This window comes from Anser brachyrhynchus (assembly GCF_964034855.1).
Source record: "Anser brachyrhynchus genome assembly, chromosome: 4".
NCBI lineage: Eukaryota > Metazoa > Chordata > Aves > Anseriformes > Anatidae > Anser > Anser brachyrhynchus.
The window spans coordinates 79,165,055-79,181,678 of NC_137698.1; the positions used below are offsets into that span (position 1 = coordinate 79,165,055).

Here is a 16,624-nt window from a genome sequence, read left to right on the forward strand (position 1 = left end):
TGTCCTGCAGCTGCGCAGCCTCTGGTACCTGCCTGCATGCAGGACCTCATGTTTGTCATCACTGATGCTTCTCTGCTCTTTTTCTGACCGCTTTTCCTGCTCATCATGTGGGAATAGAAATGTTGTTTTTGCAGTGTTACATTGTATAGAAGGAAGGAATGTGGTATTGAGATATGCTTACAGTGATAAGAAAGCTCAGCAGGTGTCCTCCTAAAATGCAGACAACCAGACTCCTTAGAGCAATCAGGTGAAAATCACTATGTTAAGTCAAGCCAGATAAGGGGAGAAAACATTACCATCTCAAAAACAGGCCGGCAACTGAAGGCCAGGCATTGTCTGTGAAGCATCAGGTAGATTGTGAACCTGGATTACCCACTCCAGTGGGGAAACAGGGGAGGGTCCTGTCATCAAAAAGTATATAAACTGTGTTTTTGGAACTAGTAGGTGCGCTCTCCTGCTTGTGGGGCGCCCGCCATTGCAATCGCGAATAAATTACTACTTCACTGAGATCCTCGCCTGAGCCTAAGTTATTGGCTACTGAGTGTTTCTCACAATTGGGGGCTCGTCCGGGATCCGGTCACCTACCAGGGAGCCCCACCGCCGCAGCAGCAGGAAGGCATGCCCCGCTGATTTCAGCGGTCCTGTGCATCGACGGTGGCGGTTCTGCGGAGAGCTGACAGAGGGCCCGAGACTGATTAAAGAGGCAGGATCCGTGAAGTAGTGGGGAAAAGGAAGAAGGTAGGCACTCAGGGTTTTAAGAATTGATCCGGTAACTCTGTGCACAGACCAAGGTAAGAAATATTAAGTATTGCCTCGGGGGTCGGGTGAGACTCTGTGTGATGTGTGATGTGTGATTGAGACGTACTTTTGTACGAAGCGAGTGTGGAGTCCTGATCCGCGGTTCCGTAGCTCCGCGAGGGGCGCGGCCGGAGACGGACGAAGCGTGAGATAAGGGAGAGAAAGGAAGAGTCTCGGGAAATTTGGTGTGCGGTAATCCTTGCACGGGGTAGTGCTCGGAGTACACCAGGGAAATTTGGTGTGCGGTAATCCTTGCACGGGGTAGTGCTTGGAGTACACCAGGGAAATTTGGTGTGCGGTAATCCTTGCACGGGGTAGTGCTCGGAGTACACCAGGGAAATTTGGTGTGCGGTAATCCTTGCACGGGGTAGTGCTTGGAGTACACCAGGGAAATTTGGTGTGCGGTAATCCTTGCACGGGGTAGTGCTTGGAGTACACCAGGGAAATTTGGTGTGCGGTAATCCTTGCACGGGGTAGTGCTTGGAGTACACCAGGGAAATTTGGTGTGCGGTAATCCTTGCACGGGGTAGTGCTCGGAGTACACCAGGGAAATTTGGTGTGCGGTAATCCTTGCACGGGGTAGTGCTTGGAGTACACCAGGGAAATTTGGTGTGCGGTAATCCTTGCACGGGGTAGTGCTTGGAGTACACCAGGGAAATTTGGTGTGCGGTAATCCTTGCACGGGGTAGTGCTTGGAGTACACCAGGGAAATTTGGTGTGCGGTAATCCTTGCACGGGGTAGTGCTCGGAGTACACCAGGGAAATTTGGTGTGCGGTAATCCTTGCACGGGGTAGTGCTTGGAGTACACCAGGGAAATTTGGTGTGCGGTAAGCCTTGCACGGGGTAGTGCTTGGCAGTACACCAGGGAAATTTGGTGTGCGGTAATCCTTGCACGGGGTAGTGCTTGGCAGTACACCAGGGAAATTTGGTGTGCGGTAATCCTTGCACGGGGTAGTGCTTGGAGTACACCAGGGAAATTTGGTGTGCGGTAATCCTTGCACGGGGTAGTGCTTGGAGTACACCAGGGAAATTTGGTGTGCGGTAATCCTTGCACGGGGTAGTGCTTGGAGTACACCAGGGAAATTTGGTGTGCGGTAATCCTTGCACGGGGTAGTGCTTGGAGTACACCAGGGAAATTTGGTGTGCGGTAAGCCTTGCACGGGGTAGTGCTTGGCAGTACACCAGGGAAATTTGGTGTGCGGTAAGCCTTGCACGGGGTAGTGCTTGGCAGTACACCAGGGAAATTTGGTGTGCAGTAATCCTTGCACGGGGTAGTGCTTGGAGTACACCAGGGAAATTTGGTGTGCGGTAATCCTTGCACGGGGTAGTGCTTGGAGTACACCAGGGAAATTTGGTGTGCGGTAATCCTTGCACGGGGTAGTGCTTGGAGTACACCAGGGAAATTTGGTGTGCGGTAAGCCTTGCACGGGGTAGTGCTTGGCAGTACACCAGGGAAATTTGGTGTGCGGTAATCCTTGCACGGGGTAGTGCTTGGAGTACACCAGGGAAATTTGGTGTGCGGTAAGCCTTGCACGGGGTAGTGCTTGGCAGTACACCAGGGAAATTTGGTGTGCAGTAATCCTTGCACGGGGTAGTGCTTGGAGTACACCAGGGAAATTTGGTGTGCGGTAATCCTTGCACGGGGTAGTGCTTGGAGTACACCAGGGAAATTTGGTGTGCGGTAATCCTTGCACGGGGTAGTGCTTGGAGTACACCAGGGAAATTTGGTGTGCGGTAAGCCTTGCACGGGGTAGTGCTTGGCAGTACACCAGGGAAATTTGGTGTGCGGTAATCCTTGCACGGGGTAGTGCTTGGAGTACACCAGGGAAATTTGGTGTGCGGTAATCCTTGCACGGGGTAGTGCTTGGAGTACACCAGGGAAATTTGGTGTGCGGTAATCCTTGCACGGGGTAGTGCTTGGAGTACACCAGGGAAATTTGGTGTGCGGTAATCCTTGCACGGGGTAGTGCTTGGAGTACACCAGGGAAATTTGGTGTGCGGTAAGCCTTGCACGGGGTAGTGCTTGGCAGTACACCAGGGAAATTTGGTGTGCGGTAATCCTTGCATGGGGTAGTGCTCGGAGTACACCAGGGAAATTTGGTAACTTATAGGTGTGCGGTAGCCCTTGCACGGGGAAGTGCTTGGCAGTACACCCCCATTTTCCAGGATAGGAAAAATGGGAAATATGAGTTCCAAGGGACAGGGAGATATCCCTGGGGGAGTGCCTCCCGACTGTCCTTTAGGAAGGATGTTGAGAAATTGGAAGAATAACCCCAAAACTAAGGAAAAAGATAGGGAGAAAATGGTTAAATATTGTGTATCAGTCTGGACGAAAGAACCAATTAAAGGAGCTGCAGTATTTTGGCCAAAATACGGGTCTGACAAAGATTGGGTATGTCAGGCCTTAAATTTTTATGTTAATAACAAATTTCCATTTTCGGAAGAAGAATCGGAGTATGCAGCTTGTTGGATACAAGGAATAAATTTGGTTTTGAGCAAAAATCAGAATAAAGAGGGAAAGAAAAAGGAAGAGACAAGTGATAAATGGGACCTTCTGGATAACTTACCTCCTCCTTATAACCCCCAAGTTGCTGCAGCAGCAGCGGCTGCTGTAGCAGTTTCTCCGAAAGAAGAGACAGGAACTATAGATAACATTAGCTCTGGGAACAGGAGGTACCCCAAACTGGTAAAAGAATTAGAACAAGGTAGAAGAGGTACTGAGAATTTTGCCTTCCCTGATACTAACAGCACTAACACTATCTGTGTATCCTCTTAAGTGAACTTCCCCCCCTCCTTACCAGCAGAGAGGTTAGGAGTTTCCTAGGACCTAACTTATACTCTTGGGGAGGGGGAATTATGTATATAAATATGTTGTTTACAGGGAAAGAAATGGGAATGATCAGGAGGAGAGCTGCAATACAAAAATGGGAAAGAACTCATCCTCCAGGACCAGGGGTAATACCGGCAGGGCAGAAATAACCACTTGCCGATCCTGGCTGGAAGAATAATAGTGTGCAACACAGAAATCATATGAGAGACTTGGGGTCAGAATGAGAAAGTACTTGGGGATGAATCCTGAGGACCCGGTATCCCAAGGGCTCTTGAAAGTTCATTTTGTGATTGAAGCCTGGCAAGATGCACAGAAAAATGCTCCAGAAGGTGGGGGGGATGTAGTGAACAGTCACTGGGGGGCCCTCCTGTGGGAGGCCCTGAACGTGTGTGTCAAGAGGGGAGATGAGAAGGAAAAGCAGAGAGTGAAACTAATGGTATTGACAGTGTAGCAGGTAGTGAGGCAGAGGGTTGGAGAAAGAGGAAGAAAATCTTCAGGGGGAGTCAGGGCCAGGATGGAAAAGAGGGGAAGAGAGATGAAGGAATGGCAGGCAAGGAAAGCTACCCGTGTTGTGACCTGAATCTTAGCAGGGACAGGCTTTGATAGGATGTTTTAAGTGTGGGCAGGCTGGCCACTTCAGGTAGGAATATCCGGAGTGGAAGAAGGAGGAGAGAAGGAAAATGGGATGAGGGAGAAAGGTATGGAATTAAGTTGGCTAATGACTGAGACTTTGGAGAAAGTACAGGCTGGAGAAAGATAGGAAGAAGTGTTAAAAAGGGTTATTAAAGGTGTTAAAGGTGTGGTATGTAATGTTTGACAGAGCTGTTTTTTTGAATGAGTTGGGAAAGTTGAATGAGCAGGGAAAGAGGATGTAGGCATTATCTAAGTAACCGTCTAGAAGTTTTGGTATATTTGCTGTGGTGTTTGGTCAGTTTCCCAAGTATCGAGAAGGGGGGGGGCAGGGGGGGCAGCCTGCTCCACCAGGGGCCTCTCCACAGGCCGCAGGGGGCTTCGGCTCCGGCGCCTGGAGCGCCTCCACCCCCTCCGTCTGTGCTGACTTTGGTGTCTGCGGGGAGGTTTCTCACTCCTCGCTCTCCCAGCTGCTGTTGAGCAGCAGGTTTTTGTTTGTTTGTTTGTTTTCGTGGATGTGCTCTCACAGAGGCACGGACTGTGTTGCTCATGGCTTGGCTCTGGGCAGCGGTGGGCCCCTCTGGGGCCGGATGAAATTGTCCCTTATCTGCTACGGGGTGGTTTCTGGATTCTCCTCGTGGGGGCTGCCACTGCAGCCCCCTCCCGAACCTTGCCATCAAACACAATACACAGGGGCAGCTAGGTCATTACTGGCCTGTAAAGTATCAGGGATTAAATTAACTAATGAAACCCTAACAAGTGATGGGGGTAGAAGGGGCTGGGGTAACAGTGCCACCTTTGGGGGGTACCAAGCTGAGACTAGGGGATAAAATGATCTCTGGGCAATTATTGTATGTACCCAAGGCAGGGACTAACTTGTTGGGAAGGGATTTGATGATGAAATTGGGCATTCAAATAGTAAATTGTTAGACTGGAATAACAGTGGTATTAATGGAGTGCTCTCAGGCCCTGAGAGCAAAGATATATTCACCTCTGACTGGAAAGACTCTGAAGTGGGGGCGGAAGCAACAATACATATGGACAGTTTTACCTCAGGGGTTTACAGGGCCACCGATTTATTTGGGCAAGTTCTAGAACAGATTTTGGAGCAATTCCAACCTCCCAAGGAGGAATTTCTGTTACAAAATGTGTATGATTGTTTATTGTCAGGACAGGAGAAAACAGTTGTGAAGGAAGCTACTAACAAGCTATTCAACTTTCTGGGAAAGCAGGGCTTGGGAGTATTGAAAAATAAATTACAATACGTAGAAAGAGAAGTCAGGTATTTAAGGCATCTAATGTCTGAGGGAAAACTGAGAATAAATCCAGAGAGGATTCAGGGAATTGTTGAAAACTAAGAAAGAACTAAAAAGTTTTTAAGAGAGATTTCTGTAAGGAATCAGGAGCCACGAAGCCTGAGGGAAAATGGATACTCCCTGATGGGAGAGAAATGCTGAATAAAGCACCAATGAGGCAAATATGATGTTTTACATCAAGAGAGTCATTGGGAGATGCAAGCAATGTGTGATGTTGTGCTAAGAAAGTATGTCTGTGTAGGAATATACACTTTAGTGAAGCAAATATGCAGAGGATGTACCATATGTCAAAAAGCAAATAAAAAGGTCATTTGTAACTAACCTAGAGGGGGACGGGAGCCAGGGATTCGACCTTTACAAAGTATACAGGTAGACTTTACTGAGTTACGTAAAGGAGGGAGATTTAAGTACTTGTTTGTCCTAATTGGCCACGTGACTGGATGGGTGTAAGCTTTCCCCTCTTATCTGCCACTGCAAACACGGTGGCTAAGGTATCACCGGAGCAAATAGTCCCTAGATATGGGATAGCTGAAAACATTGATTCAGATCAAGGAAATAATTTCACTTCACAAGTACTGCAAGGGTTAATGCAGGCCTTAGAGATTGAGTGGGCTTTTCACACCCCCTGGCACCCCTCCTCTTCTGGGAAGGCAAAGCGAATGAACCAGACATTAAAGAAGCAATTAACTAAATTAGTGTTAAAAACCCAACTTCCTTGGGTAAAATGTTTACTTTTAGCACTCCTCCAGGTTCAAACAGCACCAAGAAACAATATAGGAATTTCACCGTATGAGATGCTGTTCGGATTACCCTGTCTGGGCAGAAGGGATGAGATACCACAATTCGAAACAAGAGAGTTTTCTTAAGAACTGTGTTCTGGGGTTGTCCTCTTCTTTGTCATTTCTCAGGACCCGTGGGAAATTGGGTCCTGATTCAGACCTGGAAAGGATCAACTCCGGCCCGAATGGGAAGGACACTTCCAAGTACTACTAACCACTGAAACAGCCATAGGAACTGCGGAAAAAGGTTGGACTCACTATACTCGAGTGAAGGCATCCGTCGACCCTAGTACCTGGGAAGCTGTTCCTACAGAAGACTTGTTGGAAGCTGAAATCGAAGAGAAAAATCTCATAGTGGACTCTGAGCGGGATAAGAGCTTGCGATTGTAAACTAACCTTTTATTTTCACAGGTAACTAATGAGTGTGACTTGTGATTGAGAGAAAGGACTGGCCTATAGTGAATTGAAGTGTTCCCAAGGGGGGTTTGTTATGGTAGTAGTGTATATCTTATTCTTTGTATTGATAATTATTTGGAAACCTAAGGTTTAAAAATAATGACAGGGAAAAATCAATTATTAATTTTGTTTTTAGTGATTATAGGCCTCAGAGAAAGCCTTGGTCAATTGGCAACTTGGAAAAGGCATGACCAGATAATAGTAAGATGGGATACCCCATAAAAATATGGGTGAATGTGACAGAGGGTTATGTACCACAATCTGTCATGTTTGATGTTTGTGAGGTGTTAGCTTGTGGAGATTTAAATGCCCAATGACAACTGAGCAGAGACAACAAATAACTGGGAGAGGCCCAACAGCCAGATTGAGAATAGCTGTATGGAAACAATCCTCTATTGCCATCAGAGAAAGGGAGAAACTCAAGGAGAAAACAGGAGAGAAAACAGGAGGCCCTCTTTGAAATGCGGCAGTTCAAACATTTGAGATTGAAACAGGGTATGGGGTTGTGAATGCCTGGATAGAATGGGTCAAATATACTGTCCAGAGTCTCAACCATAGCAATTGCTATGCTTGTGCCTCGGGATGACCGATTGCCCAGATAGTGCCCTGCCCATTGGGGTGGACCAAGGATTCCCAGGGAATGCGATGTATGATTGCATTGTACCAAGAAAAGACTGCCTGGGGAAATGAGGCCTGTAAGTCTCTCTCTTTGCTGTTCCCTTCCTTGCATGATAGCAGTATCAGGGCTCCCCCTGTATTCTCCACAGCTATAGGTAACCATACAGCTTGCCTCTCACGGCAGGGTGTGAGTGCTACCTGGCATCTGGGAGAATTTGCCTTGTGCACGAGGACCTTGAATGCTACCGAGGACTTGATGGGAAACTATTCAAGATTTGAGATCCCCAGGGCAGATCTCTGGTGGTACTGTGGAGGGAAGATCTTACGGTCCACCCTACCATCTAACTGGGGAGGCACTTGTGCACTTGTTCAATTAGCTATACCCTTCACCCTGGCATTTGAAAGAGAAACATCACAAATACCCAGAAGAAGTAAAAGAAGCTTAGGAGTATCATTTGATGATAGAGCGTACGTAGATTCTATTGGGGTGCCTAGAGGAGTTCCCGATGAACAGGAAGCCAGGAATCAAATTGCTGCAGGGTTTGAGTCACTGTTCTGGTGGGTAACAATCAATAAGAATGTGGATTGGATTACTTATATTTATTATAATCAGCAGAGATTCATAAATTATACAAGGGATGCGATACGAGGAATCGCTGAACAACTAGATGCCACCAGCAAAATGGCTTGGGAAAACAGAATAACATTAGATATGATTCTTGCGGAGAGAGGTGGTGTGTGCATGATGCTGGGCAACCGTTGTTGTACTTTTATCCCTAACAATACTGCCCCGGATGGCACAGTAACTAGAGCATTGCAAGGGCTTACCACCCTTGCCAATGAATTGGCAGAAAACTCAGGAGCAGACACTTCCATCACAGGATGGTTGGAATCTTGGTTTGGTAAATGGAAAGGGATGGTAGTGTCCATATTTACATCCTTGATTGTAGTAGCAGGAGTTTTGACAGCCATTGGTTGTCGCATTATCCCCTGTGTAAGGGGACTTGTTCAGCGGTTAATTGAAACTGCACTTTTGAAACAAATGACCATGGATCCACCACCCTACTCAGATAAGATGATGATATTAGAGGAAATGGAAAGCAAAGAAAGTAAAGAAGAGGAAGACATCTACCAGATTACATCTTAGAGAAAAATTTTGCAAAAATCAACAAATTATAAAAAGAGAAAAGGGGGGAATTGTGGGAATAGAAATGTTGTTTTTGCAGTGTTACATTGTATAGAAGGAAGGAATGTGGTATTGAGATATGCTTACAGTGATAAGAAAGCTCAGCAGGTGTCCTCCTAAAATGCAGACAACCAGACTCCTTAGAGCAATCAGGTGAAAATCACTATGTTAAGTCAAGCCAGATAAGGGGAGAAAACATTACCATCTCAAAAACAGGCCGGCAACTGAAGGCCAGGCATTGTCTGTGAAGCATCAGGTAGATTGTGAACCTGGATTACCCACTCCAGTGGGGAAACAGGGGAGGGTCCTGTCATCAAAAAGTATATAAACTGTGTTTTTGGAACTAGTAGGTGCGCTCTCCTGCTTGTGGGGCGCCCGCCATTGCAATCGCGAATAAATTACTACTTCACTGAGATCCTCGCCTGAGCCTAAGTTATTGGCTACTGAGTGTTTCTCACAATCAGACTCATTGCAAGACAGACCTCTGTTCTGGAGCATGTCTGCAGCCTCTCCCAGCTATGTGGCTTTATAACGTGTGGAGCATGTGCACAGCTTTGTTACCATGGTCCATGCATGTGTGAGCGATCGAGCCAGAAGAAGCACTGGTGCACTCCTGCAGCAAGCACTGCTGAGTGCCCTCCCAGCAGCTGTCACCACCCGCAGCACTTTCATCTAGCCCACAAACATGGGGTTGCACAGGAGAAGTGGGTGTCAGAGGCCTAGGAAGCCAGGATCTGTGGCAGCTCCCTCATTCCCTTGCAGGTAAATGTAGTGCCTGGAAGCTAAATGATGGTGTCTGGGCCATCTGGGGGCCAAGGAGCCCACAGGTGACAGACCAACAGCAACCAGACAGGGAAGAGGTGATCAGTGTGCGCTGTGGGCTGCCACGGTGTGCTCAAAGCTCAGTGACATGGCACAGAGAAGGCTGAACACTGCAAGGAGCATCCAGAGCACTCAAAGCCTCAGCCCCTGGGCAGGCATTATACTGCTCATAACCAGACTTACACATGTCAATAAAAACTGCATGCAAGGAGCAGGGCAGATGCCGCTGCTGCAGAAAAGTCAGCTCAGCTCTGCCAGGCTGGGTTATTCATGTGCAGAGAGCAATTGCTGGGGCTGGCTGGGCACAGGCCATGCTTGTGCTTGCTCCTTCCTCACCCTCTACACCAGCCTGTGCTGAGTTTTGCTGCTGGGACAAGCCGGGTTTGAGGCTGGCCTCTGGAGAAGGCTGTTGGGGCAGACTTCGGAGCAGCCAGGCATGGCATGGGCAGCACTGGGAGCAACCCAGTGCCCCTGCAGTAGCTGGGGTCGTGGCATGTTAAAGGTAGAGTTGTGGCTGGTATCCCCCATTCACAACTGTCAGAGAAGTCAGGCAGCGCTGTGCATACACCAGGGTGTATTGGCTGTGATTCTTCCCCTTCCCTGATGTCTCTGGGAGCACCTGGCAATTTGTTCCGTGGTTTTCTTGGACTTTGAAGCTGATCTAAGTGGCCTCTAGTTCCTCACTTCCTTTTTTTTTTTTTTTTTTTCTTTCAAAGATGGTACCATGTCACTCCTTTTTCCTGTTCTCTGAAAACTCATCCATCCTCTACCAGCTCTGAGTGTCACACTCAATTATCTCAGTCTAGCCAATCTGGCCACATTTTCCCTTATCTAGCCTGAGCATACTCCTCTGCTGCTCATGTTAACGGTGTTAATCGTGCGATCGCAGCTACTCTCCTCAGCGTGGGCTGAGAGGAGGAAGACATCGAGCACTTGAGTCCTGGCACGTCCTGCTGTCCCTCTGTCTCAGCAGGACAATGGGCCGTATGGACAGCTCAGCATCCTCTTGCTGACACCTTCTTTCTCAGAGGTTTCCTTGTGATCCTTTGTGTTTCTTGCTAGTTACATCTCATATCATACTTTGGCTTTTCTGATTTTTGCTGTTCTGTTCATCCTAGGCTTTTGGCCTAGTTTCTGCTTTTGTGCACTTCCTTCTGAAGTGCCAGGTCATTGTCTGAACTACAAGCCCTCCCTTTCCCCCAGTGCTGGGGTGGTTTCTATCATGCCCTGTGGCTTCATTAAAGCCCTGCCAGGTTTTCAGATTGCATTTTGTTAGACCTAACCTCCAGTTCCCTGAATTCATCACATTGTCTCTGAAAGGCATTTTGAGGTTGCTCCCCACTCTCACACTCCCAGGTACTTCCTCTCTGCTACCTGGAATAAGGTCTGGGGGAGCAGCCCTGGCACCCAAAGCCCCCAGGTGCCCAAGCTCCATTCTGTGCTGGCAGCCGTGTCCTCGGGGACACCAGGCTGCAGGGGAGCTGCAAGAGACTCCTTGGGGAGGGGGACAGGGTCAGTCCTGCCCCAGACAGGGCAGTTCTGTCCCTCTTCTTTCCCAGGTTCGTACGCGGTGAGTCCTGATGTCCGGAAGGCAGAACCAGCCCATATCCAGTGCATGCCCAGCAACATCTTCCTCTTCTGTGTTTGTTTTTTCTTGACGAGCTACACCCTCTAATTCACAGGCCAGTCCTCATTTACCCTACGGGATGTTATGCCCCGGATCAGCAGTTGGATTAGCATTTCAGGCGTCTACAAAGCCCTCCCCCTGCAGCCGTTTGTGCCCTCTGGCACTCACACACCTGTGCTCAGGGCAAGGACTAAGGCGCCTGGTCCTGCCGGTTCTGGGGCTGACACCCAGCGCCCACCTCTCCAGGCACCTTGTGGGCTTTGGGCAGGGGCTGCGGCTCACAGCGTCTGCTCTGAGCTTACCGTCGCCCAGGAGCTGCCACCACAGATGCAAAACCTGCGGGGTGGGACTGCCCCCGCACCTGGGGAAGGTGTGACAGGGCCAGGGCTGTCCATCTCCTGACCGTCCCGGAGCGCAGGACGCGGCCCCGGCAGGTCTGGGAGCCGAGGGCTCTCCCGCGGGACGCAGCAGCGGGCGGAGCAGGGCCGGCTCCCTCCCGACAGGCTGCAGCCCTCCGGACACCGTCACCCGCCGGCTGCGCTCCCGCAGCGCCGGCCCGGCTCCGGGGAGGGGACGACCCCGCTCCCTGCTCGCCCCACGCACCCCAGCCCCGCGGCAGCCGCGGAGGGGGCTCCTGGCGGGGCCAGACCGGGGGGCGCAGCGGCCGGGCGCCCGGGCCGGAGCCACGGCGGAGCGACCGAGGGCCCGCCCGCTGCTGGCACCCGGGGGCCGGGGGGCGGCGGGACGGGCGCGGTAGGTACGGGTGCACGAGCACCCACGCACACCTGGGCGTGCACGCGCCCACGTACGGGCAGGCTCACGCGCACGGCCACACGCGCGCCCCCGACACTCCCGCCCCCTCGGGCCCCGCCCCCTCGGGCCCCGCCCCCTCGGGCCCCGCCCCCTCGGGCCCCGCCCCCTCGGGCCCCGCCCCCTCGGGCCCCGCCCCCTCGGGCCCCGCCCCCTCGGGCCCCGCCCCCAGGCGCGGCGCGGCGCGGGAGCGGCAGCGGAAGCGCGGGGAGCGGCGGGCGCGGGATGGAGCCGCCGGCCAAGGAGGGGCCGCTCTTCGTGCAGCACAGCCACAAGTTCGGCACCAAGGTTCGGCTCCCCGCCGGGACGGGCGCCGGGGCCGGGGCCGGGCGCTGTCTGAGCTGGGCCGCCGTCCGCCCCGGCACCGGCGCCTGGGGAAGTCGGCCCGGGGCTTTGCCGGCGGCGGCACCGGGCGGTGGGGGGCAGGGCGGGGCGGGCGGCGGCGGCCGGTCTCCGCCGGGTTGGGCCGGGGCGGCCCCGCGGTGACCCTGGTGCCTTGCAGAGGTGGAAGCGGGGCTGGTTCGCGCTGTTCCCGGCCAGCCAGCACGGCGTCGCCCGCCTGGAGTTCTTCGACTGCAAGGAGCCGGCGGGGCCCCCCGGGCGGCTGGGCACCCGGCGGCTGGACAAGACGGTGGTGCGGCTGGCCGACTGCACCAGCGTGGCCCCCGCGCCCGCCGAGAGCGGCCCCCGCGCCGGCACCGCCGCCTTCCGCCTGGAGACCAGCGGCAGGAGCTACCTCCTGGCGGCCGACAAGCAGCAGAGCGAGGAGTGGGTGGCGAAGCTGTGCGAGATCGCCTTCCCGGTGAGCGGGGCGGGGGTGGCGCCTCTGGGTCCCGGCGGGGCGGGGGGCGGCGTGCCCCTCCGTGCCCCTCCGTGCCCCTCCCTGCCCGCGGCCGGGGGTCGGCGGCGCGCGGGGGAGACGCCGGGGCGCCTGCGGGCTGTCTGGGGACGCCGGGCCCCTCGCAGCAGTTCCTCAGCCCGCCGGCCCCCGGGGGTTCCCGCCTGCCCCCCGTGCTGCTGCTGCGTGGAGCCCTGCTCGTCCCCTCCAGGCACCTGGCAGGGCCGGCTGGGCGGCGGTTCCTCTTGGCCCAGCTGCCGCTGCCTTTCCTGCTGTGGAAGCAGAGCCCCGAGCACGTCTCGGGGTGCCTGACTCCTGGGGCAGCCCCTTGCCCAGCCCAGGGGCCGCTCCCTGGTGTTGGGGACGCGCTGTCGGTGCTGGGCCCACGGCACAGCCCTTGGGCTTCCCCCAGGCCTGGTGGTCAGCCTGTCTGCCACCTCCTTGTGAAGGCGGTGTGCAGGACAGCAGTGGTCTGCAGGTACTGTCATCCGCACTGCTCCACAATGACAGTGCCTGCCTGCCTGGCCCCACGGGTGCTCCACGCTCCCTCCTGGGGCGGATGGGCTGTGCAGCCCGGGGTTGTGCTTGCCAGTTGCAGGTTGTGGGTGCGGGGCTGCTCTGCCCTGCGGGATGGCTGCTGCACAGCTGGCAGCCCCAGGGTCCTCCCACAAGGACCCAGGTGTTACTCAGCGTGACTTGCCTCGAGCCTGCTTTTGTCCCTGTTAGCATCTCCCTGCAGCCACCTGTGGCCAGTTGGCCCAGCCAAGAGGCACTGGGAGTCACTTCATGGCACTGTTTCACACAGATGGTGTTGGCAGCCTTTGTCCTGGAAAGGGCTCTTGGGGCTTAGCTGGGAACCAATCATGGGCCTTCAGCGTGGCGGGGGCAGCAAAAAGGCAAGGAGCATTTGCTCAGAGCAGGGCTGTGTTTGTGCCTTAATTTGCTTGGTAGTTGCTCATCGTGTACTTGAGGTCCAGAAGCAAGTTAACAGTTTAGGAAGAGGTTGGCAAAGGGCTTTGAGGATGGCACTGGAGCAAGAGGCACAAGAGCAACATGTGGTCTCTCGGCAAGAAGCTAAAGGTCCTTGGTTGTAATTTCTGCTCATCTGCTTAGAGCGCATGCCTTTGTATGGTGGTGTTTGTTGCCACCCAGAAGGCGAGCAGGGTCTGATAGCTTGGGAACTGGGGCGGGGGAGATGATTTGAGTTCAGAACAGACTTTCTTCTTCTTTCGAAGATGAGGGAAGGCGCAGTCAAGCAGCCCTCAGGGGCTCTTCACTGCCTGACCCCAGGCTGGAGTTCTACTGCTTTGGATGCCATAGCTGAACAGGAGAGCTGCTGCTCTCAGCTCTCAGACATTGGGTTTTAGCACTCCCCATTCTGTTTAGGAGACAGAGAGGGGCCTGATGGCCTTGTTTGGGCCTCACCTCTTGTTGAGGAGCTCATGTGACCATTTTTAAACCGAAACTGTGAAAGCTTGACTTCTGCAAGATGTGCACTCTGCTGCAACCCCATCCCTCCCACGTGACCCTGAGAAACAGCTTCTGGCTCAGTCTGAGGCCAGACCCTCGTGCAGGAGCACAAAATCTGCTGGAATGACTCTTGCTGGGCATCTGTGAGCCTTTGGTGTGTGTGGGGCTGTCCTGGAGGAGGGTCCATGTTTTTCCCTGGTGGCATCGGGGGTGCATCCCCCACATGGGCCCTTAGGGGACCCTGCTGTGGGGACATGGCCTCTGGCAGAGTGTGTGCGTTGCACTTTCAGTTCTGCATATGCTAAAAGTAGAAGTGCTCGCTTCCCTCTGCGGTCTGAGCACCAATACTGGCACCGTCTTCCTGCCTGCCTGCGCAGAAGAACACAGTCCCTTGTGTTACTGGGTCATCTCATCTGCTCCCCCTTAGTTTGTGTGGCTGGGGGAGTGCCTGGACCCACACCATGCTTAGGGTGCCAAAGTTGCCCACGCTGGAGCGCATCCATGTGAAAGTGGAGCTGTTTATTGCCTCCACACCAGGCACCCGTATGGACAAGCCCAAGCTGGAGCTTGCAAAGGAGCAGTGGTGGAGCGGGCATGTGTGGTCCTGGGGGCCATGTTGGTGGTAGCTTACACTGTGCCAGAGGGAGGGTCTGGAGGGACTGCTTCATCTGCACCCTGTCCCGTGCACTGAGCTTGGTGCAGCTGAGCTGTGCGGGACCAGGTGGGTGAGGGTGGCAGGACCCAGGGGATATGGGGTCAGTGGCTGCAAGGGGGTTGGGGAAGGGGGCTGGTGTGGGTGGAGGGGCTGGGACTGATCTGTTCTCCCTTGTCAGGGGAATGGCCCCGGCAATGCTGGCGTGGCAGCCCAGCGTGGCAGAGAGGGCAACGGGGAGGCGCCGGCCCTGGAGATGGCTGTGAACTCCATCTACTACTCGAGAGATGAAGGTGGGACCTGCCCTGCACTGGCCTTGGGCCTCCCTTCCCTGGGGCTGTCCTGCTGCTGTCCCCTTGCAGAGGCTCTGGTGGGCAGTGCTGGGGCTTGCAGGGAGCGGTGGATTTGGTTTCTCTGCCTCCCCTGAGCACCTCCATTCCTGCAGTGAACGCATTCTGGGTGACGGTGCAGCGGACCGAGGCTGCAGAGCGATGTGAGCTACGTGGTGCATACGTGCTCAAGGCTGAGCGTGACAGCCTTGTCCTGAAGGACCCACGGACAAACGAGACCCTCTATGTCTGGCCCTACCGGCTGCTTCGGAGATATGGCCGGGACAAGGTGGGTGTATAGCCATACATGCCATGGGCCTGCCCATGCCCCCACAGGCTGTCCCTTACTGCTGTGCCAGACCTGCTTGTGGCAGCCGTGTTGTGGGCCCTGTCAAAGGCCAGAGCTGCTACAGACCACGGTGACCACAGTGGGGTCCCTGGGGTATCTGTGATCCTTGGTCTGTTCCCAGCTCCCCACATGTGTCACTGTGTAGGAGTGTGGATTGTGGGGCTCCCATCCCTGCCAGGGACCCGGCTCTGCAGTGCATTTCTCTGTGCGGCTCTTGAACACTTCCATTGAGGCCACTGCAGCTCCTGTCCACTCCCAGCCCGTGGTGCCAGCTGTGTGTCTGTTCATGCCGTGCCTGCCAGGGAGCTCAGCTCTCTGCAGGCCTGGCTCCAAGTACTCCCTGGATGCCGTCCATCCTTCCTGTAGGACAGTGGCCAGAGCAGGAGGGGTTGTTCGAGACACCTGTTATATTCTAGAGTTGTTCACCTTATGGGGCACATTGCTGTGAGCCTAGCTGACCTGTGCAGGCCTCCCCAGTGTCCTGCAGCAGTGAGTTCCCCCACCTGTCCTGCTGCTACACTGAGCACAAAATGTACCTGCTGTGCTGGAGGCGGAGGAAGTGGTCTCCCCAGGGCTGTTTATAGAAGTAATGGTGTCAGCTGCAGCCTGCTAGTGGCACTTTCTGCAGTACTTTACCAAAACAGAAATAGACGACCATCTGATCTTGGGGAGGCAGCTGGCTCATCCACAGGATCTGTGCCGGGGCAGGATGAGAACCAAGTTGTGTGAGGAGCAGGCGACTGCACACCCAGGTCGCCAGTGGTGACAGGTTGGCTGTGCTTGTGTTTGGCAGCACAGACCCACAAAGGAAGTCTGGCCCCAGAGGCTTTTGCAGCAACGCAGGAGGCTGCTGCTGCATATCAACACCAGTAAGACAGAAAAATCTCACCTGGATTCAGGAACGGAGGTCCAAGAAGGGTCTGGACTTCTGCTGGTGGGAACCTATGCCTGAGTGTCTTCAGGCCTAAGGAACACAGCCTTGGTGCAAGACTTTCCTTTAAAGTACTTCATGCCATTAACAGTAATGCTTGTAAGGCAAATGCTTTGCTTACTGTTGGTAGGCAAGCTGTTGCTTCTGGCCTTTTTCTCGTGAAGAGCTGTGCTCTTCTCTCT

The 16,624-nt window shown here is 53.7% G+C and overlaps 1 protein-coding gene and 1 long non-coding RNA gene across 51 annotated transcripts in view; both read left to right on the plus strand.

The window, feature by feature from the left end:
• Positions 1-111: 111 nt before the first annotated feature.
• Positions 112-7,244, plus strand: LOC308194240. Its single transcript, XR_013950397.1, has 2 exons — positions 112-791; positions 6,314-7,244. It is a non-coding gene; the product is annotated as an uncharacterized lncRNA (long non-coding RNA).
• A 4,761-nt stretch (positions 7,245-12,005) lies between these two features.
• Positions 12,006-16,624, plus strand: part of DOK1 (docking protein 1) — a 65,203-nt gene continuing 60,584 nt past the window's right edge. For all 50 annotated transcript variants that reach the window (XM_080589884.1, XM_080589858.1, XM_080589848.1 and 47 more), the window contains exons 1-4: positions 12,006-12,161; positions 12,376-12,675; positions 15,015-15,126; positions 15,279-15,451. In XM_080589884.1, the coding sequence (XP_080446010.1) occupies positions 12,099-12,161; positions 12,376-12,675; positions 15,015-15,126; positions 15,279-15,451 (648 nt within the window). In that variant the 5' untranslated portion in view covers positions 12,006-12,098. The remainder of the gene's footprint in view (positions 12,162-12,375; positions 12,676-15,014; positions 15,127-15,278; positions 15,452-16,624) is intronic.